Genomic DNA, 25,105 nt, shown 5'->3' on the forward strand with positions numbered 1-25,105 from the left:
TGATGTTTCAGTTAGTGCTGGCATGCTGTGAAGATGCTTGTAATATACAACCATAGAATGAATTTTGAAGGGGACTACAGAATGAACAGACACAATATGAAAATTTTCAGCCTACGGAGAAATAAATTAGCATAGCTATATCTTAAAAAAAAAATCTAAAATATAAACTGATGTTCTGATTTCTGCAATCTATAATAGATCTGGATGTTCTTTTCAACAACAAAACTGCTCATCACCAGGGCTTGATGAAATACACACCTGTAATACATTGTGTTCTGCCTCTTCTCCCGTTATAACTTCAACTTTATCTAATAGAACTTTCTCCACTGGCTTGGAAATACAAGCAGATGTTGATTCAATTAGTGTTGTATTCCTTAACAAAGCTGTTTCTGTAGGGAAAAAAAAAAAAAAAAGCAAATCCTGTCTGTAAAAGGAATATTTATAGCACATATAACAGCCCGTGACTTCCGTATTCCCTGTGTCTGTTATCATTAAATGCCATTAATAAGCTTTTGGCCAAAGCAGCAGATAGAAGAGAAAAAGGCTGGAATACTGCAAAATGTCACATCTATTTAGGCTTATTTTTAATTGAATAGGGCTCTCTGCAGGGGAGAGGCCCAAGGGACAAGCTGCAGGAACAAACCCTAAACGATTAGAAGTTGATTTTCCAGATTAAACTGGTCTGTCATACTGCTGTGCAGTTTGATAATAATGAAAGGCATATGTCCCAATATTCAGAATAGTAATACATATACAATGACTATTTGACAGGAACATGAAAGGACAAGATTTGAAAAAAACATACGCTACAAAAAATGAGTGTTTGCATAATCTGTTTTCCACGTCCTTTCTTTTTTTTTTTTTGGCTTGGAAGAATGCTTCTACAAAATGAGATGACCCAATACATACATTACCAGAAAGAGATGTAAAATTTCAGGAGGGAGCTCAAGATGGGGACCTATTTGGAATTCCCTCAAACAGTCAATGTTTACGTGGCTTGCCTAGCAGAAAAGCTGCCCATCAGAATCACAAACAATCCCTGAAGTCTGTCTGCATAGAATTTTTAGATCTACTATAAGGGTATAAATAATGAAAAGTATTTTATATGAGAAAAGTATTTTACATTTACATTTTACTGCAGATAGTTTGAAATTGTAGTTCAAAAATGCGGTCTGAAAGATGTTCACTAAGTTCACTGCACTTTTTCAAATAACAAATATTTCTGGAAAACTCTACCCTTTCATGTATAACTTTGATTATTCATTTTGAAGTTAGTCTGGTTTAAGCATCATAAAACAAACTGTTGCTGCTTTCTAAGCGTAGACTACACATACTGCAATAGTGTACTAGTGACTGGACACCTTGGTAATAGATGAAAATTACTGAGCACCATTCATCTGACAACCTCTAAGACACCCTCGAACATAAAATACAAAAGTTAACTGCACTTGTTTGCTGAGTATGCTTACTTGTTTGTGGACTAGCTTGAAAAGATTCTATGTATAAGGATGTTGTTTCTCCTTTACATGAATCAGCTTCATTACATGGCTTGGGATGCTTTTCAGGGCTCTAAAAAACAAAGAAAGATAGAAAGAAACAAAACAAAACAAAACAAAACAAGAAAAAAAAAAAAAAAGAGGAGAAGTAAGAATTCCTATTTAAATGAAAGGGCTATTTTACTTGTTATCAAACAGACCACTGAATGTTTGAATTCACACTAAGGAGATGATTAAGAATTGTAATGTATTAAGAACAAACACCAACACAGATGATGCAATTTCAACGTTATTTTATTGTCATAAAATCAATACACAATCCTCCCAGGAAGAATGGCTTCTTTGTAAGGACCCTGGACTAAGCTGTAAATCTACTGAAGGACTTAGATTTTTAAGTAACAGCTAATTTCCAGTTTAAGCATTTAAACCCCAGAATAACTTAAAACTCCCAGTCACCACAAACTTAACCTCAGCGGAATTAAAAATTTCCATCTTTCGATTTTGCAGAATATGTCCTAAGTCTAAGAAAGTGCTCCTGAGAATAACTGTGGCTCAATTCCCATGCTATACGTATATCCTTGTCACAAGCTGTAGCCCACCCCTACAGTTCCGAAGCTTTTTCACTGACAGATATGCAAATTGCTTTCACTGAACTTCTAATAGAAACTGAAGTTCAATACCACTTTAAGCGTTACAGTCTTCAGCTTGGGAACCACCTTGTTGTCATAAGTTTTTTTTCAGACCTTGATCCATTAAGCTGTCTCACAGCTGCACAATGTATCTTAACATGGACAGTATCTAGGATTTGTTTTCAATTTTCCTCTCTGCCCAACAGAATTCATACTAATTTCTCCTATCTATATAATCTGTTATATATCTATCTCCTATAAATGTTAGAATGCTGGGGAATACATTCTTTCCTCTCCTATTGTGGCTATTCTGCTTTATGTGGAGTATTTAAACAAGCCTTTTACAGGTTAAAAATGAGCAAAAGAAAGGAAATGCATACTGGTATGGGTTTATAGTTATGGTAGTTATTTAGGATGGGAAAATAAGGATGCCTACCTCACCTGAAGAAAATAAATATTATCTCTTCAACAGCCGTTAGAATCTATCTACTCACATCTTAAAAAGAAAGGAGGAGCTAAAAAAGTATTAATCTCTGAAAAAATATATACTCTTTAAGTATGTTAATCTTGATAAAAAGCCTGCAAGCATTCACAGATCTTACCAGAACTCTCTCATCCATGTTTTCTCCAAACACAAAACTAGAATTGCTGTTGCATAATACACTTCTGTTTTCTGTTCTGTGGGAACAAAATAAGGCTGTGATTTAGAACTATTTAAATAATATAATTTCTTTTACAAGTATAAATATAGAACTAAGTAAAGAATAAAAATATGTTCATGCATTTACTTTGCCACACTTTACATTCTTAAAGACAAACAAAAAATGACCTCTTAAGCAATCAGATAGACATAATCTTCAAGAGAATCTGAAACTGTTCTCTTCATAACATTTGAGAAAAGGAACATATAGGATTACATGAAGATTACCAAGGATGTTCCTTGAAAGCCAAGGACAACAAGCAAAAAAACATGCCCTCTCCTCCTCCTCTGGGAAGTGTTCTACTCTAAAGCTTCTTACTCCAGAAGCTTTAAAGAGTCACATTTGTTTCCCTATTTTTTGCACCATGAAAATGTACCATTGATAAACAACTATCCCTCCATGTTGATGCAGCTCTGGTGCCCTACAGAATAACCTACTTCTCAGTGCCTCACAGGCCCTCCTTGGTCATCCGCCAAACAACTTAGAAAAGCAGACAGGCAGTGCATTCTAATACACTTTTAATTCAGATAAATACTGCAAAAATATGTAAAGGTATTGTAGCATCAGAGAATTCACAGAATCACAGAATTTCTAGGTTGGAAGAGACCTCAAGATCATCGAGTCCAACCTCTAACCTAACGCTAAGAGTCCCCACTAAACCATATCCCTAAGCTCTACATCTAAACGTCTTTTAAAGACTTCCAGGGATGGTGACTCCACCACTTCCCTGGGCAGCCTGTTCCAATGCCTATCAATCCTTTCAGTAAAGAAGTTCTTCCTAACATCTAACCTAAAACTCCCCTGGCGCAACTTAAGCCTATTCCCCCTCGTCCTGTCACCAGGCACGTGGGAGAACAGACCAACTCCCACCTCACTACAGCCTCCTTTGAGGTATCTGTAGAGAGTGATAAGGTCGCCCCTGAGCCTCCTCTTCTCCAGGCTGAACAAGCCCAGCTCCCTCAGCCGCTCCTCGTAGGACTTGTTCTCCAGGCCCCTCACCAGCTTCGTCGCCCTTCTCTGCACCTGCTCAAGCACCTCCATGTCCTTGTAGCGAGGGGCCCAAAACTGAACACAGTACTCGAGGTGCGGCCTCACCAGAGCTGAGTACAGGGGGACGATCACCTCCCTAGCCCTGCTGGTCACACTGTTCCTGATACAAGCCAGGATGCTGTTGGCCTTCTTGGCCACCTGAGCACACTGCTGGCTCATTTTCAGCCAACTATCCACCATCACTCCCAGGTCCTTCTCTGCCTGGCAGCTCTCCAACCATTCCTCTCCCAGCCTGTAGCTCTGCTTGGGGTTATTGCGCCCCAGGTGCAGGACCCGGCACTTGGCCTTGTTGAACTTCATACAGTTGGCCTCAGCCCATCAGTGCAGCCTATCCAGATCCTCCTGCAGAGCTTGAATTGTAGTATCATAGAATCAAAAACTGACTTGGGTTGGAAGGGACCTTTAAAGATCATCTAACTCCAACCTCCCCAGCATGGGCAGGGACACCTCCCACCAGCCCAGGCTGCCCAAAGCCCCATCCAGCCTGGCCTTGAGCACTGTCAGGGATGGGGCAGCCACAGCTTCTCTGGGCAGCCTGTGTCAGGGCCTCACCACCCTCTGAGTGAAGAATTTCTTCCTTATGTCTAATCTAAATCTACATACTTTTACTTTAAGACCATTACTCCTTGTCCAATCATTACACACCCTGGTAAGAAGTCTCTCCTTGTCTTTCCTGTCAGCCTCCTTTAAGTATTGAAAATCTGCAGTAAGGCCTTTCTGGAGCCTTCTCTTCTTCAGACTGAACAACCCCAACACCCTCAGCCTGTTTTCATAGCAGATGTGCTCCAGTCCTCTGATCTTCCTTGAGGCCCTCGTCTGGATTCCTTCTAACAGGTCCATGTCTTTCTTGTGCTCGGGGCCCCAGAGCTGGGTACAGAAATCCGGGTGGGGCCTCACAAGAGCAGAGTAGAGGGGGAGAATCACCTCTATCCACCTGCTGGCCATGCTTCTTTTGATGCATCCCACGATATGGTTGGCTTTCTGAGCCACAAGTGCACATTGCCAGCTCATGAGATGATATCATATGATAGCACATGGCTTATGATGAGATGTAACTAAAACAGGAAACAAAGATCTTTACGTTCTTCAGTGACCTATTCTCCAGATATATTTAAGATGAGAAGTGAAGAAAAGTAAGTATTTACAGTCCTGTGACACTGACTAAATAATAGTTTTGGGGGATACAGATTTGGGAGAAAATTTCCCACTGTAGATAAATTATGTTACAACTAGGATCTGGAGTTTCTTGAGTGTGACTAGTTTTGGCAGAAGCTACACTAAAACAACATTTTTTCTTTTCCCTTTCCCCTTCTTACCATCTTAGGTTTTCCAGGTAAAAAACATTAAGTATTTTTATTGAATTGCCTCCCCGAGCTTCACAGCTCTCAATTAGCTTCTTGCTTCTCAGGAGGTTTTAAGAGAATGCTTTTTGCAATAGTGATACAGTCACAACTTATAAAAAGCATATTACTTGTGGATCACAATCAAGAATATTTTAGTATAAATTGAGTTGTGATTATTAATTGTGATTACTGCTAACTCGATTGCCATTTTAAATTAACAAGATCCATTTTTTATAAAATTCACTAAAAAAGTTCTTATTAACTTCTTTATTTGGAAATTGTTCCTGCTGGCATTTTTTGACAATAGGCCTACAGGTTGTTCATGCTTTCTGTAGAACTTATCACTGTATCTCTCTTGCTGTCACAGTCAAAACCATTCTTGTCTCCTTCTGTTTCAGAAGGAAGATTTGGCAGGAAGACAATCTGATGCTCTGACACAAAGTACATACCTCAGCACCACTTATCAAGTCTCTTCTAGAGCACTTATCATCCTTGGGAGGGCTTAGTGGCACTTATGTCATGCAGAGGATATTCCTGTTAATAAGCTGGGTTTGCTTCTACAACTTTGATGATATGTGTCTACAACTAAGTCTTTGTGTTCACAGTGACAATGTGCTTGAAATCTCTTCATGTAGTATGAAGGAATTCATTAGTTAACAGTTAATTCAGAACCTTACACTCACAGAAATAATACTCCTTAACTATTCTTCATCCATATTTGATGTGTTACAAACACAAAGAGGAAATAAAATATAAAAAGCAGAAAATCAGTCTCTTTTCAGCCTTGAAGTCTTCCCTACAGATTTTATGCCATGAACAGGGAATCTGAAGTATGTTTAAACTAATTACTTTCTTATCCTTTAGTAAAGACAATTTTCCATTAAAATTCACTGAATTGTAATCAATTTCCATTCTGAGATTTCATTTGCTACATCCAGGCTACTCTACTAGCAAAAGAGTAAGGATAGCATTCTAGAAGAGCTGAAAATCAAAAACTAGAACCTTGTCTCAAATAAATAATGCAGGAAACAGATTTTGATTATTTTGAGAAATTTAAGAAAAAAACAATCTGTCAGGATCTTTCTTTTTGCAGACAATTAAATTGTATGTGCCAGCCTGAGAGTCTCATTAAAACCTCAATACCCTTATGTTGCTGCAGGGCAAGAACAAAATGTGCCAGGATGACATTGACATGGAGATGCAAATCAGAGACACTGAATTCAGGAAACACTAACAAGGAAGAATCAGAGAAGGAGCAATGTCTATAGGACACTGGAAAGATACCATGGAGAGGGAGTAGATTCAGATACTCCGCTGCTCCTTCTCAGAGTGTCCAGAGGGTTCTGAGTAGCTGCCACTTCTAGTGCTGGCTCTGATGCACTGCAAGGTTTTCAGGCGAATTATTGTTCAAAGATGAATACAGGAGCAGAAGTCTGCATTCTCCCAACATTGTATTTCTGTCACTTAGAAAAAAATGTTGTCTTTAAAATGTTAATAAATTTGTTTTATTTTTAATTGTTATTATTATCCATAATATTTTAATAATTTCAAATTTACTAATTATTTACTTAATAAGACTCAAGAAAATCAGTAAATTTCTCCTCTTTAGTTTATTGCTGTAAGCTACAGTCAGTTCAGGAAATGGAACTGTTGGTGGTTTCCTGTGATATCAACAGCTGCAGCAACTGCAGAGGACTAACAAATTATTTTCATTCATCTCTTGACAGAACTGTATCACAGAGAAGAACAGGAGGAAGATGGGGGAAAGAAAAAAGATTTTTATGACACGTTTTTGAGCAACGGACACTCAGAAGAATGGCACTAGCCCTCTCCTATAATCTTGGAAGACCAGAAAGCACCTGGTCATATTTAAATTAGTATTCAGCTTGGCAATTAAGTCTACATTTACCACAATTCTGATATACAAAATTAATCAGGCACAGAATACAAGGAGATTTGTAATCCCTTTTTTAAAAAAAGAAAAGGAAATGAAACACTGTAAGAACTTTTAAGTCCTGTAGCTTGTCAGTACTGAAACACTGCATAGCATTTCTCTATTCTTCTACTTCAGAAAACAAAGCCACTCAAACCTCTGTTCCCAGATGTTGTACAGGTGACAGAAGGTAAATGGACTTGGAATATTGGTTTAAATTTTGGCTTAAAATCAACTGATTTTAAGGCAGGAGCATCTTCCTTTAGCTTTTCTAATATGTACATTACCATCATTCTTAATCTGCTAAAAACATAGCATGTACTCATAGGATATCATCACAACGTTAATTGTGATAGAACAGGGCAGGCTGGCTCTTCCAAAAACAACAATTGAGCCCTCTAACAATGCTCTTCTTGTTGATAAGTATTGAGAATCTAAGTTGCCTGTGCATATAAAACTTCTCGTCTCTTCGGAAGCCTGGCACTCTGCATCCCAAATGTGTGTGCAAGACTCTTTACCTGTGGTCCATCAGGCTCTGAAGAAGACTTGAACAGACTCCTTTGCAGTCAATACGCTCTCTGCTCTCATTGGGTGGGAGGGGGAAAGGATGCAACATCACAGATTGTTGGTTGTGGTCCTAGCAATTTTGAAGTACCGTTCTTTAATCAGTATCTTAAGGTATACTCCAGATGATCACAATTTCCAGGTAAAAAACTTTAACCAACCATCAGGAAGCAGTTTTAATACTCATGGGATAACCTGTCTGCACTAAACTGGTTAGCTGACAGACCTATAGCATTCTCATGATTCTCCAGAGAGAAGTGAGCTCTCAAGTGCCCTCTTTTGCACTAGTATGAGTTCCTTCAGTTATATACAGAAGCAGTGGTGAGAGAAAGCGTCCCAGTCCAAAGAAATTAGCTTCCTCATGCAGAAATTCAAAAGTCCATCCTGGAGAACCTGTGCACAAAGATGCCACCCTATCACAGTCACTGCAGCTAGTTGTTCATGCCAGAAATTCCGGTATGTACATGGAAGTAGCACATCAGCTGCAGCATTCACCATGTCTTCCAAAGCAGTCCTGCATGGTCTTCTTCATGCATTCTGTGTCCAATATGTTTACATATGTTGGTAATTAACGATTTTCTCTCCATCTGCTTATGAAATGGGCAGCTATGCAATCAGAACAGAGTTCTCCGAAGAGAAAACGTGATTGTAAACATTCAAAACCAAGACATATTTTGAATTGACAAAGCTGCATGAAATGGCAAACCAAAATAGTTTCTGGCTTGGGAGTTGCTAAGGAGAAATGAACTGTTTCCTGGCAGCAGTCCATTCCTTATGGTGTACAGAACTCATGTCAGCACCCACAAATCTTGGCACCACACACAAATACCAGTGAGTACTGTGTGGATGTAGATAGGCTTAGTACCATCTTAGACATGTAATACAAAAGGGCAGGCCATAGGCAGAGTGACAAAATAGTGTAAAAATATAATAAACTTACCGTGTTGCTTTAGAGCTAGAAGGATTCATGGTAATAGATGACCTTGCTGCTGTTTTAGAACTTACTGAATTCTCAGTTAAGGAATAAGAGCTGTCTTCATGTAACTAGGAATAACAGAACCAGATGAATTAATCAGTCCAAGTTTACTTTCTGCTCTAAACAGGTCTGCTAGAAATCCAGAGTCACTGAGGTTTATATATGTGGTAGTTAGCAAATCTTCCTCCAACTACGTATTAAGCCAGTGCCCTTAATCAAAACATAAAAATGTTACTTTCTAAATAAGTAAAATATAGATCCCCAAACTTGATTCACCCATAGAAACCTGATATCTGAAAATTGAGACAGACTGCAAAGAAGACATGTTTTTCTAAACAGGGTTAGGACCAGTTTAACAGTTCCCACTGTAATCAGTGATCCATCAATTCCACTCAAACAGATACAGGAAATTCCTTGAAAATCATGCAGTGGAATAATTAACCACTTTTAAACAGCACTGATTTTTCATTTGTTTTTTGTTCTTTAATTTGATTGAGCTCCAAACATAAATTAGTCAGTAAAATTACTCTTCCTTTTACCTGAATATGTGCTTCTTGCTTAGTCATTAGAGATACTACAGGATTTTCAGGACAGGTCAGGGCTTCTGGGGGTTGTAAAATGGCAGGTCTAATAACATTCCGCAATTGACTTTGTGACAAGGATCCTTGCAAAATACAAAGACAAAATATTTAAACAGAGACTTTTTCTCCACATCTAATTCATACTAATGTGTCTTGCCTCTTTAACTGAAAACTTCAAAGCATACTTAAATAACATTTATTGTTATTGTTTCTGTGGTATATATTCTAAAAAAAATAATACCTCTAAAACACATACAACTCTGCTGTGACACCAACTTATCAGGATAACAGGGTGATGCATTATATAATATATACATATATATATCTAAATAAAATATATATTTATATTTAGAACCTAAATATATATTTGGACCTAAATATAAATACTAACCTATTCATATTTAGGTTCAAACAAATCAGTAGTGTTTTGTGTTAGACATGTCTTCCAGTATTTCAGATTTAATCCTGCACCTGCAGATGCCAAGGGGGCTCTTCATTGACTTCTGAAACAGTAGAGTTTTATCCTTATTCAGTCGTTTATTAGAAATGTAGGATTTCACTATGCAAGGCCATATTCATTCCACTCAGGAATTAAGTAGTCAGAGCAGAGGCTCAGACCAGAGCTCACAAGATATTTACACTGTTAAAAAAGTAACTGATGAACCTCACAAAGACACTTGGCATATTACTCAGTTTACAGGAGAATTGACATTTTTATCTCTTCTGTATCCATTAAGAACATCTTTGTGAAGCTATAGTGAATAAATAATGCAATGGTAATTACCTTCTTTTGTAGTTTTGACTTCAGTGTTTCTTCGAAGGAGAGCTGAGGTCATGAATATGTTGTTCTTCTTTACTAAAGAACATGGAATTAAAACTTAATCAAAAATGAAAAAGTTTAAATTATTAATTAATGATTTTGTAAGTGCCCTCCCTCTCTTACCTCCCCCCCCGGCTTCTTTTGGTATTATCCAAGCAATATCTTAATCTTAAGTATCATGGGTCTTAAGTACCATGGGTTTTCTGGCTATGCCAGAGATACCAGTCTTTTGGATATGAACAGATGCTTTAATCTCAAATCTTTCTTCAGCTTTCAAAACCAGGAAATCATGCATTTTTGCTGCTGGTTTGCAAAAGCCATTGAAATAGCAATACAACCTTGTCCCATCTCATGCTTTTTTAAAATGAGTAAATGAGACCTAAGAACATGGAAATAAATTGATGTACCCTGCCCTGTTCTAGTCAAAAGGCTTTCATAACTTACTGCAGTGATGGCATTGCACTCCTGATACTTTCACTGTTTTTACAAAGATACAACATGCCAGCCAGAAACATGCAAGTAATAGCAAACATGTACCATGTCCTATAAAATTACACACAACTGATACTCTACACATGATCACTGCTTTTTCATTGCAGGAAGAATGTCATTTGTTGCTGTAACAAAGCCCCGTAAGATCCCTTTAGAAATCCCTTACATGAAAGTCTGTCAAGGACCTAATCCTGACAAGAGACAGACTAGGATTTCAGACCATGCTGTCTTCCCCATTCTTAGTAAGTGGGAGAATGCTCACAAGGTCACTGGTGAGATGGAAGACAGGTTCCTGGGATAAAAACGACACTCCTATAGGAACAACTACTAATAAATTGCAAGCAAACTAATTCATGTAACTACTTTAACTTCATTCTGTGTTTTTTTCAATTACTATTTGTACCTCATGCAGTAAAATGCCTACTTGCAACTTATTTAAAGATTCATCCCCAGAAGTGCATGATTCCCTAAAAACAAATTCAAATAACATCGTGCTACCAATCCTCCTAAAATATTCCTTTCTCCTCTTCACTACAAGCCCAGCCCAATCCTGTCCAGATCTGTCCTACAGAAAAAAGAACTTCTGCAGATGTCTTTATTGTAGCTAACTACTTTTCTACACAAATATTTTATATTTTAATATATTTATTTTTATTATATATATTTTTATTATATATATTTTATTAGATTTTATATTTTATATTATATGTCGTTTTTTGTTGGTTTGGGTTTTGTGTTTGTTTGTTGTTTTTTTTTTTTTTTTAATTACCTGGCTGGGAGGGAGGGAAGGTAGGAAGGATGGTAAAGGAAGATGATCTCCCTCTTTTCTGAGCAAGTTTTGTATCTGAAAAGACAAGAAACATTATTCTTTTTATTTGGAGCAAAGAGATTAATTTTAAGGCTAGCTAATTTCATGTCATGTCTTAACTGGCAGCAGAACAAATTACTATATGCTATCTACCAGCTTTCTGAAGTAGACCACTAGATTATGTTTATACTGCTGAATCAGAGAAGTCTCTGAGGCCAAGTGCTATAGCCTGGTTCAGGCACACTGCTTACAGCCACTCTACAGTCTACTCTACTCTACTGTCTTGGAGATTGCCTGTTAGAGAGGTTCAAAACAGAACCAGGGAGTAAGCTACTGGTTAAGAGTGCGAACAGTCAAGAGAACTAACACTCATACTTGCTCTAGTACCCTGATTTATTTTTTGATGTAGGCAAACTCTAAAATTTCTACCATATGTATGATTTTTTGTACTTTATTTTGATGTAATTTTCAGGGTAAATCCAACATAGATTATCTTAAATCCTTTTAGCTATGTTTAGATGTGTCACAGAACTAAATAAAAATAAAAGCAAAAATTAAAATAAATATTAAAAATGAAAACTATAAATACAAATATAATTTACACAATTAATGCCTAAATCCTGGAGAAACTTCCCAGTTCCTATGCTAAATAAATACAGTAAAAAAGAGATTAGTCCTACTGCTTAGTAGCCTTCAGTGACTTGTCTGCATTTCCCCTGAATATCATGGAATCAACACACAATCCTTAAAGGGACTTTGAGGTCACCTGTCAGCTGGATAGAAAGAGGGTCCCTTTGGAAAACTGCTTTACAGTTTCAGGGTTTGCTCAAGGAACATTGATCTCTTCCACAAACCAAGACATCTCATTCCTTTCCAGCCCTCCTCCTCCACTGACTGTGTGAGCAACTCAAAGAAACTGTATGAAATCTACACATTTTTCAGTATTTTATACAATACTATGTAAATATGGGAAAACAATTTATTTTTACTTTAAGACCTTTTTATTGGAAATTACCATCGAAGTTTATATCAGTGTTTAAGTCTTCATTTCTACAAAGCAGTAACATTTATTAAATAGGAAAATACCTTCTCTTCTTTACCAGGTAAGAATACAGAACTATGGTAATTAAAACATGATTGGATCTAAATAGCATACCTGTATTAGACAGTGAGTTAGACTTCTGAAAAGTAAAAGATGATGATCTTGCACGTTTTCTGGAACAACAGATGAAATCTAAAGAAAGTTAAATATAATGTTCTGCGAGTACAGATTGGCAGGTGATTTCAGCATAATGTTATTATACAGAATTAAAACTTGAACACAATAAATTCTAGGAATGACTTACAGGAACAGCCTTAAGGCAGTACCTAAAACCAAAAGAAGGTCTTAGAATCTCAATCAACACCTGGTAGAAAGCCCTAAGGAATCTTCTTTCTTTCTATTAAGTTCAGGGGACCTAAAATCAAGCACTTAGAATCAGATTACAACAGCCCATAGGCTCAGAGGATTTTAAATATGAGAAATAACATTATGCTGTGGCCAAAACAAATAGGAAAGGGCAGATAGGAGCAAATGTAGCTGATGAATATACTTGGCTCCTTTTCAGGGCTTCTGGAGTTCAGCTTTTTGGTAAATATGAGAGGTAAGAAGCCAAGAATTCTTGAAATAAGACAGGGGAATTTACATTAGGACATAATAGGTGGCTCTACAACCTATGTAGTCTAAGTCTACTAACAGGAAATTTGTCCTGGCTCATACAAAATAAAGGTCCAAACACTATTTTCACAGGCAACAGTCAGATCCTATGAATAACTCAGTGTATTATTATACTGCTTCAGTGAGGTGGTTATTACCATTTTCAGCTTTGCAAACTGGGTCCTCTGCCGGCCGCTGGAAAAAAAATATAAGTGTGGAAAGGTCAAGGAGAATAGAACAGCCATTTTCTAGAGCAGGACACAAGGTACATCAATCCAACATATACGTATTAAAAACAGTCTCGTATTTGCTTTCCACTATTCCTTGTTCTATTTTGATCCCAATTATTACAAGTCTTAATCTGAGCTAAAAATTTGATTTACTGTAAGGATCATTGTTTATAGAATCCTCATGTCTCATCATTTTTGATCAACTGTGCAAAACAAAAGTTTAAGTTTTTACCTTCAAAGGACGGTCCTTCTTTTCAAACACAAACGTTGGATGGGCAAGCACTGATCTCTCTGGAAAAGAGATTATTTTTAATAACAATTCCATAATAGTACTTCTCAACTGTAGTTCTAAAAGTGGTATGCAGCAACAAGCAAGAATTTATCTCTTTGTTACAAATGAAAAAAACAAAAATTTGCAGTGATGCACAACACAGTCCATAAATAAAATGCTAGTCCACAAATCCCAGTGCAGGTCTGGCATAACTAGAGTCCACACAGTCTGGTCTTATTTTTTTTTAATGCTTGTTTTAGCTAAAAATAAAAAAGTTCCTTTAGCCTTTTCAAACAACATGTCTGATTATGTAGTCTAAGCAAACTTCAAACTTGCAGTGGATTTCCATCAGGATAACAGAAATGATTTATGGTACAACATAATTGTAGTAACTGCTTGGTTTTTAGACCCCATTAAGCAGTAAATTTGGAAATCACATTTTCTTCCCCTCATGTTCTGTATGGTGTTCATGCTTATGCCCCTAAGAAATCAGAAATAATACTGCATTTAATTTTGATGGATGTAAATTTGGACCATTGCTACCATTACTGTAATGCTGCAACTATGTCCAGAGCCTGACAGCTTCTACCCATTTTTTATAACATTCACTTGCTACTGTACAGGATCCTGGTTGTGCTAAGTCTCTTGTTCTCCTAGCCAGCATCATTTCTCTCTTCCAAATTCTTCCCTCAACTTTATTTCTTATGATATCACAGTATCTATTTTGAAATCAAAGAACAGAGATGGTCCTCAGGACAGACATCCTGTTTCTCAGACACATCAGCTGTACCTGTGCCATTCCTGTCAAGGGCTTGTCTAAGATCTAACATGTTCCTGAACCCTTATCACAAAGGATAATTCACAACCTTCCAGTCAATGTTCAGTTACATTCCCTGAACAAGGTCAGTGATTCATTCCAAAATTGTCATCAGAATTTTTTTTCCTAATATCAAGTCTGACACCCCTCTCCCCTTCCTGCAATTTAAGTATGTTCCCAGTGGACTTGGGAAACAATGCATTCCTTTCTTCAAAGCACTTGTAGATGTTCAAAGACTTAAAAGTCTCGCCTCATTTTTTCTATCTCCTGAACAATTACATCACTCTGTCTTTACAGGCATATGTTCTAAATATGATTCTGGTTGTTCTTCTCTGGACTTACTCCAATGTCACATGTGAAGTGAATCACCCAAGACTGCACAAGAAATGCAACTAAAACCTCACCAGTGCTGAGTAAAGTGGAAAGATTATTAATCATTTTACATATGCCATTATTACTACTGGTTTCCCATCTCTCATGTCAGTTCTCCCCCAGTATCTCATAAGCATGGTTTTGTTGATTCATAATGCATGCATTAGCCACAAAAACCTGTGGATACAAAAAAAAAAAAAAATGTTTGATGTGATTTGCTCTTGACAAATTCATGCTAGCTGTTACTTTACACTTGATTATCACCTACATGCTTACATCAGAGTGAAATATTAAATACAGACTTTATGTATTAATTTATTGTATAAGAGAAAAAAGAAAGGAAGTATGTCCAACTTTTGGAAACACAAAATCCAGTATATTGAGTCACTGAATGCTTATGTACGTGTTTAAGCATTACCATGCTTAAATTAAGTGCATAAGAAGTATAAGACATATAAGAAAACTGTATGAAGTGAATGTCTAATGTCAGTTTTAATGCATGTGTACAATATATAAACATATGAAATTCTAGAGATCTAAATCTACTCTCATGCATAGCTCTGCATTCATTAGATATGACTGAAAATAACTTTGGATACTTGTTCTTATTTTTTTAATGAAACATTTTTAAAAATACATACATGCTCCGCATCAAACTTAGTGTTGATTTTAGAGTTCATTATTTTTACATCTTCCTTACATGACTTCTTCAGGCTACTCATTTTACTAAGAATGAGACCTTCATAGCTTGTGCAAGTCTAACAGACTACCTTGGTTGTCAGAGTGAAAGAAACTTCTTTTCACCACTACCACCATTTAATCACCCATTTATTGTGCCAAAAAATAAAAACAAAAACAAAAACAAAACCACTAAAGAGCAAAGAATCAGATGCAAGTATTTTCTTAGACCACCACATACACAAGTCTTAATAGTTTGAGATGTCTGTAATTGGAAGTCAAAAGAAACAACACAGTTCTAGGCATGAGATATCTGACCTGCTCCAGTTGTGTATGTTAGGAGATGAATGGTGCCCTAAATGCATGTATTTCTCTCCATGGGTAATGAAGACAGACTAGCATGATTACTGAATTATATGACCGGCCTTTTGCCAGAGAAATCCTCCACTTGAGATCACATTGGCTGACATGTTACAGAATGCATACCATACCCTATTTTTTCGGCCAGGGAAGTGGTTGAGTCACCATCCCTGGAGGTCTTTAAAAGACGTTTAGATGTAGAGCTTAGGGATATGTTTTAGTGGAGAACTTGTTAGTGTTAGGTCAGAGGTTGGACTGGGTGATCTTGGAGGTCTCTTCCAACCTAGATGATTCTGTGATTCTGTGATTATACCAAAACATCTGTGTGAAAATACATAGATTGTTATTTTTACCTTGGCTTGCCCACTTATCTGTGACCAAACCACGCCAGCATTGGTATCAGTTACTTAAAGGTTTAATAAAGCAAACATTAACATAGAGGAATTAAAAATCACTATATATATGTGCGTGTGTGTGTACATATGTTCAAATACTGGCAACAATTAAGAAAAAAGTAAACATTGTTAAAATAAATGCTGCATGTATGTAAGCTGGGGCAAAAAGTAAGACACTATTATATAAATCCAGTAATCTACAGACACAGCAGTAATAGCTCATAGCTTTGTCATTGTCCCTGAAGTTAATTTTGTACTTACATGGGCATTATATGCACAAAAAGGACTGAATTTAGCAAACTTGGTATCCTTAACAATGAAGATCTGATTTGTCCTTAATAGGGAAAGCACAAAAAAGCTCACATTGTTCAACTCCAAAAAAAAGATTATTCTCTGTCACTGAAAGTTAAAGAAAATTTCTTTGTGTTTGCAGCTGGTGGTCCATGACATGGCATGAGATGGAGCAATTCCACTTCTATTCACTAGAGGGGAGTGGCACACATAAACAAAAAGTATTTCATTGAAATATAATTACTCAATGTAATAGGCTTTTTTCCTTAAAAAAAATAAATAATAATAATTTAAAAAAAAAAGCATGAGGTACTTCTATTCCTATTGAATGAAGGAAAAACTCAAAAATTAAAGCACCTTCATATTCTCCACAGTCTTATCGAAACCTACATGCTAGCAATATTTTTAAAGGTACATTTGCTACTCTAAAGCATGGAATTAGCAGAGTCAACTGCTGTGAAAAAAAGAACTGAGTTTCTATCACAGAGTTATTTTTTGCTGGAGTTAAAAGGCTGTAAGGAGTTTGCAGGAATTAGGAAAGTTCACTGCAAATTAAACAACAAGTAACAGTTTTAAACCCAGAAGTCACTAAAGAAAAAATCACAACTGCTTGATTTCAAAAGAAAAATGTTTAGCTAGAATATAATGGTATCCCATAAAGACAAACATGCATATTTTGATCTTGCAGTAAATACAAAAAAGATACATTCCATCAACTGCTTTAGAACCAAAGGGTAAATTTTCTTGCTCTAAGGATACTTAATCAGAGATTGCTGACGCTGCCACAGTTACTTAACATTTTCAGAGAACTGTGTTGCATCTATCCAAGAAAAACGAGAAAATATTTTTGTAATTCCTGGAAAGTATTCTACGTAGCTCATCAGTAAGATCCTCACTCCTCAATGAGGCCATTCATAACAGAGCTTTAAAAATGTATTTGTATTAGCTATGCATATAACCTTTGGATCAATTTCCAATTATGTTTTAAACTTTTCAGATACCTGAACACAAAATATGTGCAGCTAACCCCCAAGGAAAAAGCAAAGCAGAATTACTTGTGGATCTAATACAGCATCAAAAAACAGCATCAAGGAGTTACCACAATCATGTCAACATGCTAATTTTAACACTGGCGAGCAACTCTGTGTTTTTCTCCTTGTTTTTCTGACTTAAGGTTGCTGCTGCCAGGGTGGACAGCTGTGTGCTGGGAGAAGGAGGAGAACCGCTTTTGCAACCTCCTCTCCTGGCAGAGGCAGGGGGCACCCAGCCAGGCAGAGCCTGAGTCTGTCCCGGGGACCAGGCAGCAGCAGCCAAGGCTGGGTGCAAGCAGACACCAGGGAAATGGGGTGGGCTGGAGCCGCCCCTCCTCTTTGTCACCAGCAGGACACAGACAGACAGAGGCTGGCTAATGCCTGGTTAAGACTGGGCCGCTCCAGTCCTCAGCAGCTTGGTACTTCTGGACAAAAAAGGCTGTTGGAAAAGTTACCAGAAAAACCTGCCAAATGGGCTGCCTCTGGCTGCTGGGACTGGAATAAACCACCAGCCTCAGCCAAGAGTCCAGACGCAGGACCTGTCTGCCTGCCCATGAATAATCACTAGGGATTGGGCTCTCTTTTCCTCGCTACAGTTCCCCTGAAGCTGCTGAGTTACAAAGGTCTTGGCCTAATGTTTTCTACATCTGAAGTTCAAAATAAGCCTGTGCCTAGAAGATACATTAGAAATGCCTAGTTCCCTTGGCTGAGATCTTATCTGCGTGACCTCCTGGCTCCGGCCTCCTGTCCTGCGCAGAAGCACTAGCAAAAGTGCTCTGGTCTGAGCGCCCCTACACAGAAGGTGCCTGGCTCTTCAGGCTGGTGCTTGCTCTGCTCTGCTCACCCAGTGCTGGGATCCCTGTCCCACCAGTCTGCTCAGCGCACTGCATTAGCACTGACCCTGCAGGTGACTGGTAAATTACACTGGTCCATATGCTCAGAGTGAGAATGCATTTCTTAAGTGGAGTTTGAAAGAAAATGCAAAGATGCATTTTGGGAGAGATAATTGTGCTGCCCAAGTCTAGGAAGCACTGGTCAGAATAATGTGTCAGAAATCGTGTAAAACCGCTTTCAACAGCTTTGCAGGTATCCCAAGAGCCAGCACTGCCCATGAGGTGTACGTGTGTAGCTAGAATATAATGGTATATCCATATAATGGGTATATATGCCCATGAGGTGTATGAGGCCTTTGCTGTGACGTTCCACTCTTCCCTTCTATTGCTTTTACTTTAGAAACTTCAGAAAATATATGTTAAAAAAATAAATAAATAAATATATATATATATATAAAGGCAGGACACTGATGGTTTTCGCTATTTTAGAGTTATTATTATTATTATTGCTCCATCTTGCACAGAGAACAGATAAATGGTATCTAACCTTCGAGAACTAAGGACAGCATGGATACAATCCAAACCAAACTCTCCAGTTTTCAGGCAGAAGGAAAACCTATGTCAGTGCTATGTCTCTATTCCTTCCAGAGCAAAGCAAAAAAAAGCCAAAACAAAACAAGAGTTTAAGAGGGTAAAATACGGCATAAGGCATTTGTAATCTCAATAGAAGGTTTTTATTTCTAACTTTAAAAGAGTTATTTTTTCATGTTGAGATTCAAAAGGAAATAAACGGTTGCATCTTCATTATCTAACTTGCATGTTTGCTGCAGTTTGAAAACGTAATTCATATCCATACCAAATTATTTTTGTATTTAAAGTTAGAAACCTATTATAAAAATAACAGAAAAAAAAGTTACTTTCTCCTTCAAATTTGTGTTCTGTTCAAATTTATTTCATTGACTAGTGCTCCTCTCCAGCTAATTACAAAACTGAGTAGCTATATTTAAGGAATTTGGATTTCTGTGGTGTCACAGGTATGCAACATATCCCAGATTTTTGAATTCCTGCCCAGTGACTAGCCAATACCTACTTCAGGGACTAGTTACCGTTAAGAAAGCTGTAACCAATTTTCCAGTAAATTAACCAAGTACTTTTCAAAATATGGAAGTGTCCACACCTTACATTGTGTTCTGCATTTCTGCTTTCTATTAGGCTTCAAAATCAGGCTTAACTGAAAGCAATATGAGAAACTGTACTTTAAAGATTTCACTGCAAAACTAGCAATATATATTTTTTTTTAATGCTATTTGTCATTTGAGTGCCATTTGACTAGTTAGGTGGCAGGACTCTCATGTTTATATTGTTTCTTCCCACAGTTTCATACCAAGAATTTCTTTAAATCCCTAATGTCAATCCAGTGTGCCTGAGCTTTTATTGTTCCCAGAACTGTATGTATTATTTGTATAACTCTTTACAAACAACCAATCCTGACATCAGATATTTCAGGTTAGGTTAGCTACAAAACTGAATCCTTTACACCTTTTTCAGTTTTTTTCTAAACCTGAAAAAAAAAAAAAAGTAGTTCATAATTTCCCGTAAAGATGTAACACTGATGACAAAAGCTAATCCATAAAAAATTCTATTTCTCCCTAATTCCTTGAATGAAAGTAATAGCTTATACCTCTTAGGGCTTTGTAACCATTTCATGTGGACCTCATAGGAAAACTTTCATTCTAAAACAGAAACTATAATTTTAACTTTGCACAGTAAAAAATGACAAATAAATGAATAAATAAATACTTAAAGATCATTTTCTTGATTTATCTCTGAATAATCTCACTACCAATATCTGTCCAACAAAACCTTCAACTGTGTCCAAAACTGTTTCGCTCACATCTTAGTAAGCATTACACAACACACAAAAACTACTGCATTCAAATGTAAAATCAGAGAATCAAGTTACTATATTGAGAGATTTATATGATATATGTGATGTAGCATTAGCAAGTTTCTTCACCGATACACTGTATCATGAATTTCATTAGCTTTGTATATTTCCACTGTAATTTGCAAACTAAAAGTACAGATCTTTCTTCATTTTGATGTTACAGCTTAGATTGATAGTTCCCGACTCACAGAACCCAAACCAAATGAAGTTAAGCAGTAATAGCATATTCTTTCATAGAAGCTGTGTGTAACATTGTTTTATTTGTTTCACAAATAACTAAGCAGGGATATGCAATCAGGCAGGAAGTTTAAGGGAAAAATAGGTTTCCTGTAATTTGAGTTGTTACATTGCCAAAGGTAATTTTACATTACTGAAATACTAAGGAAAAAAAAAAAAAAAAAAAGGCCTTCTGCCATTTATGAATATAAGTTGTTCACAGCAATTACTTGAAAAAAATAAAAATAAATAATATGCCTGTTATTTTGTGGGAATATATATGAAGAAAAAGAGAAATATAAAAATAAAATAGCATATAAGTGGAAGGCATAGATCCAGAAATCACAGTTTCTTCCAAGAAAACGGAAATATTTTGACTATACCAATTGATGATCCATCCATTACCACTTTGCCTCAAGGACCATCAGACTTAAACTGTGTACTATTATGACCAATTTTTCTCCAATAAGCTTTAAAAACACAGAAAACTACCTGTACTTCAGATAATAAAACTGCAGTGTTGGGCAGAAGAGAAATATATACAGTCAAAGTATGGGGTAGAATGAATTAACAAAATACTTCGCTATCCAAGCTTAGATTCATGTTTAAATATTGTTTCCCTTTTTTAATATATACATAGAAAAAGACATCTGTCTATTTCCAGAGTTGGACCGTTTCCATCTATCTATTTTTTGGTGAAGAAATAGTAAAACGTTCTGACTAAGATCAGGGTTTTCCAAACTTGCAGTAGAACTGTGGTTCCAGTTTTATAAATACTCACTGAACTTTGCAAGATAAAGCAGAGTCCATTCACAGCCAAGTGAGAGTGCAACAAGGCTGGCAGCCAAGATCTCAGTGACCTCACTATATAATCCAGGCTACCCTGTGCCAAAACTTAAATAAGGAAGATGACATAAGGCAAAATAGAGATGTCTTAGAACACTACATTAGGCACAAGCCCAGTAAAATTCACCAATTTTAGGAGGTACAGAAAAAGCTTTTAAAAATTTCACTTCTCTGATCCTGAATAGCTTGGCTGTTTGTGGAAGCACTGAGCAGCTGAGAACTGTTGTGGAATGCAAATGCATGACTGGCTGCTCAGCTCCTTTGAAAAATCAGGTCACCTTTTTTAAGAATCTAAATACAGACCTGGAAACCTATTTTTAGATTTCCACTTATTATTACCCTTTGCACTTTTGATTTCTGTATATGAAGTACATTCATTACTGTATAGGACAACTCTCTCAAAAATCAAGATATTTTTTCTACCAATTCATAAAATTATTTTTAGTGCCAAGATGACAGGATTTTCCAAGCAACTTTGCATTAGATTTTATTTTTTTGCTAAGATATTTTGAGACATGATTGATTAATTTATTTACATCTAAATCCCTTCTACCTGCATGCTGTTTATTGTTGTTGTTGTTGTTGTTGTTTCTGTTGTTTTTTAATCAGGAACCACAAAAAAAAATAAAAATCAAATAAATCTGATCCAGTCAAACCTTCAGTACTAATCAGAAGAGTTTTCCACTGGCAGAGATATAAAAGACCTTCTTCTACTGACATTCAATACATATTTAACCTTTTATTTTTATATAGTCAACAGGTTTTCAGGTTCAGCATCTTAGTAATATTGCCAAACTCGTAAGCTAACTGGAAATTTATATTTAGAACACTCTTCTAGTGAAGAATGTCAGCGAATCAATACATTTGCAACAAGTACTTGTGAATTCTGAATTTGCAAAAATGTTCAACAGAATATGTTCTCAGTGACTGGTCCAAAACCATGCCAGAGTGCTTTATCTGAAGAAACAGCTTCAGCACTATTGAAGCATATAAAACACTTCAAACAAATGGAGATGAATTTTTTGTTAAACCTTTAAATGTGTACTATATGTATTTCAGTGCTTGCTACAGAAGCGACTGTATTTCAGTGGTAAATGCTGAACACAGCACTGCACACTGTTCAGACTCCTTGTATTAAATATATTACCAAGCACATTGCTTTCCTGGGACTCACACAGACTCCTGCAAATTACAGCTTGGGGAAGTGATAGATTACCTCACACATTCCTGTTTGGATCAACAGTGAGTACATTGTCAAGTAAGTGTTTCATCATATGCAGGATGCGGAAAGGAAAAGTTCATCCAACTGACTATTGCAAAATAAAACTTCTGGAAGAATTTGTGCAAGGGCAGCTTTACTGTACGGTTAAGACTCTTGCACATTCTTTGTCATACAAATAGTTCATAACCCACATAAATAATTTCATTGTCATCAGTGAGAGGAACTATGATAGCAAGGATTCTTCATCCAGGCAAAGTTGTGCAAAATCAGGCCCTAACATTTTTAGGCATCTTCAGCCTCTCTTCAGTCAGTCTTCTAAATGCTGCAGAATCTAAATACAATTTTCTTGTTCAGTGTCGAAAGGGTTCTTTTACCCAAACAATTCCACTTATGACTCCTAACTTCACTATGGGTATATAGCATTCGATATGAAATTTAAAAAATAAAATAATTCTTCACTTGAGGCATGGACACTCAGCTGACAGCCTGTAAAAGGGTTTATAAACACAGTGTAGCACATCACACACATTCATCTCTGTAGAGCACAGTCCTCACCTTTATACAGGAAAAATGTAAAAGGCATTAAAACATCCAAAAAAAAATCCTCCCCCAGCAATACTTCAACAGAATTTTTAAAGAAAAATGAAACCTTAACTGGCTTTATTTCAAACACCTGAGTGAAGAAAATATTTTGGGGAGTGTTGTCACTAAAATGTAATTCTAGCAGTGATGCAAAGCCAGAAGTAACAGTATCACTAGACCAGCAGGACTGTGCCAAGGTACATAACCAAAAATTGTTTTATAAACACTGACATTTCCAACACCCTCGTACTCAGCATTTTTTAATAAATCATAAAAGCCTGTAAAATACGAATTGCAAGGGCTATAAAATCCATTGCCATATAAAGGTTTACCAATTTCAGGGCACTGTACCAATATTAAATTTCATAAATCCTTACAAAGTAGCATAGAAATAACACTCATGTTGTTTGTGCAGATAGTAAGGCTGTGACCCAACAACACTCACACATCCTTTAATTTGGGGCATATAAATAAATGGGAGTATGAGTGCTCAAACCTAAGCACAAACTAAAAGGGCTGGTTGATTGATTAATTAACTTAAACATGCTAAATTAGTTGTAGCATCACATAGAACTTGAAAGTGTACACTTCCCCTTGCTGTTTTTATTTCATTCATTAACCTGTGAGGTAGAAAATGATTGGTGGCATCACCTACAAAGCGTGCTGAATATAAGCACTTCTTTCTTTAAGCATCCCCTTAAAAATGTGATCGTTACAATCTCATTTGAGTCATTCTCAAATCTTGATCCTGCTCACCATGTAGATGACAGAGGATTTGATGTCCACCTCTGCAGTCCCGCACCTCTCGGATGAGCGAGGCTGGACCAGTTCTGCTCCCAGTGCCCCAGTGCTCAGAGCAGAGTAGGGGTGGGGATGTGAGCACTTTTCCTATCCGCTGTCAGGTCCAGCGTTTTGGGAAGGTACAGGAAGTTCAGGTGACCAGGGATTCAAGACTACTAAAAGCAAGTAGAAACCGCTTTGGGGTGCTCTATTGATAAATCCCCAAACATGCATTACCTGGTACTGTCTTTTGCTCAACGGAAACGCAACTTGGAGATTTCTGTCAGACCACCACCAGGAACTTACAATAAAGATAAAACACCAGACAAGCTGTGTTTGGCATTGCCAATACCACTTGTCACACAAAACACTTTGTGTTAGCACTATCCCATTCCCCATAAATGCCCTTCCGGGGGTGCACACAGCAGACATGCAAGAGCCCAGCCAACAAAACCTACCTGTGCAGCATCGTTCCGTGGGACTTAAGGGGTCACCGGGCCAGCCTCTTCGCTTGGCGAGGTCAGGTTTTGCCTTCGCGACGTGCCCGGGTCTGACTGAAACATCACAGCCCGCACAGGCGTGCTGCCTGCCTGCGTATGAAACACCCCTTTCGCACGCTGGAATGGGTTGGTTTCTCATTATGATGAAGAAGCACCTTCATACACACACATACATATATAACCGTATAAATGGGAACAGGGACTAGAGCTTTGGATTTGGTCTCATCAGCTCCCTCCTCCCCGACCCCGGCACTGAGGCGGGCAGAGAGGCCCCGCCGCCAGCAGCCCTCACGGCCGCCCCAACGGCCGCAGCGGCGCCTCCTGCCGGGGTGTGCGGCCGGCGGGGCCGTGAGGGGGCAGCCCGGGGAGCGCCTCTCTCGGGGCCGGCCTCTGGGAGGGGACACGCAGAGCCCGGCGGCTCGGTGCCTCCGGGAGGGCGGAGCGGCTGCCCGTGGTGGTTATCGCCAGCGGGGGGGGCTCTCGGTGACGGGGCGGGGAGTGCCGGTTCGAGGCCGCCCTCCCCGGGAGCCGCCGTCTCCTCCGCCCCTCAGCGGGGGCCGCCATCTCCTCAGCCCTTCAGCAAGGGGCCGCTGGGAGCCTCGGGCAGAGCCGGCGGGCGCGGCTCCTGTGCGCGGAGGACACAA

At 37.8% G+C, this 25,105-nt stretch overlaps 1 protein-coding gene across 1 annotated transcript in view; it reads right to left on the bottom strand.

Moving 5' to 3' along the window:
• RANBP3L (RAN binding protein 3 like) overlaps positions 1–24,826 on the bottom strand; it is a 40,955-nt gene extending 16,129 nt beyond the window's left edge. The window contains exons 1-11 of the mRNA XM_084304905.1: positions 24,420–24,826; positions 13,552–13,610; positions 13,248–13,284; positions 12,550–12,627; positions 11,355–11,429; positions 10,058–10,129; positions 9,232–9,356; positions 8,657–8,760; positions 2,728–2,803; positions 1,470–1,569; positions 259–389 (exon numbers count right to left, since the gene is read on the bottom strand). Of these exons, the coding sequence (XP_084161031.1) occupies positions 259–389; positions 1,470–1,569; positions 2,728–2,803; positions 8,657–8,760; positions 9,232–9,356; positions 10,058–10,129; positions 11,355–11,429; positions 12,550–12,627; positions 13,248–13,284; positions 13,552–13,610; positions 24,420–24,600 (1,038 nt within the window). The 5' untranslated portion in view covers positions 24,601–24,826. The remainder of the gene's footprint in view (positions 1–258; positions 390–1,469; positions 1,570–2,727; positions 2,804–8,656; positions 8,761–9,231; positions 9,357–10,057; positions 10,130–11,354; positions 11,430–12,549; positions 12,628–13,247; positions 13,285–13,551; positions 13,611–24,419) is intronic.
• Between the last annotated feature and the right edge of the window lie 279 nt (positions 24,827–25,105).

Source organism: Netta rufina, assembly GCF_964035555.1.
Source record: "Netta rufina genome assembly, chromosome: Z".
In the NCBI taxonomy this organism is placed as follows: Eukaryota; Metazoa; Chordata; class Aves; order Anseriformes; family Anatidae; genus Netta; species Netta rufina.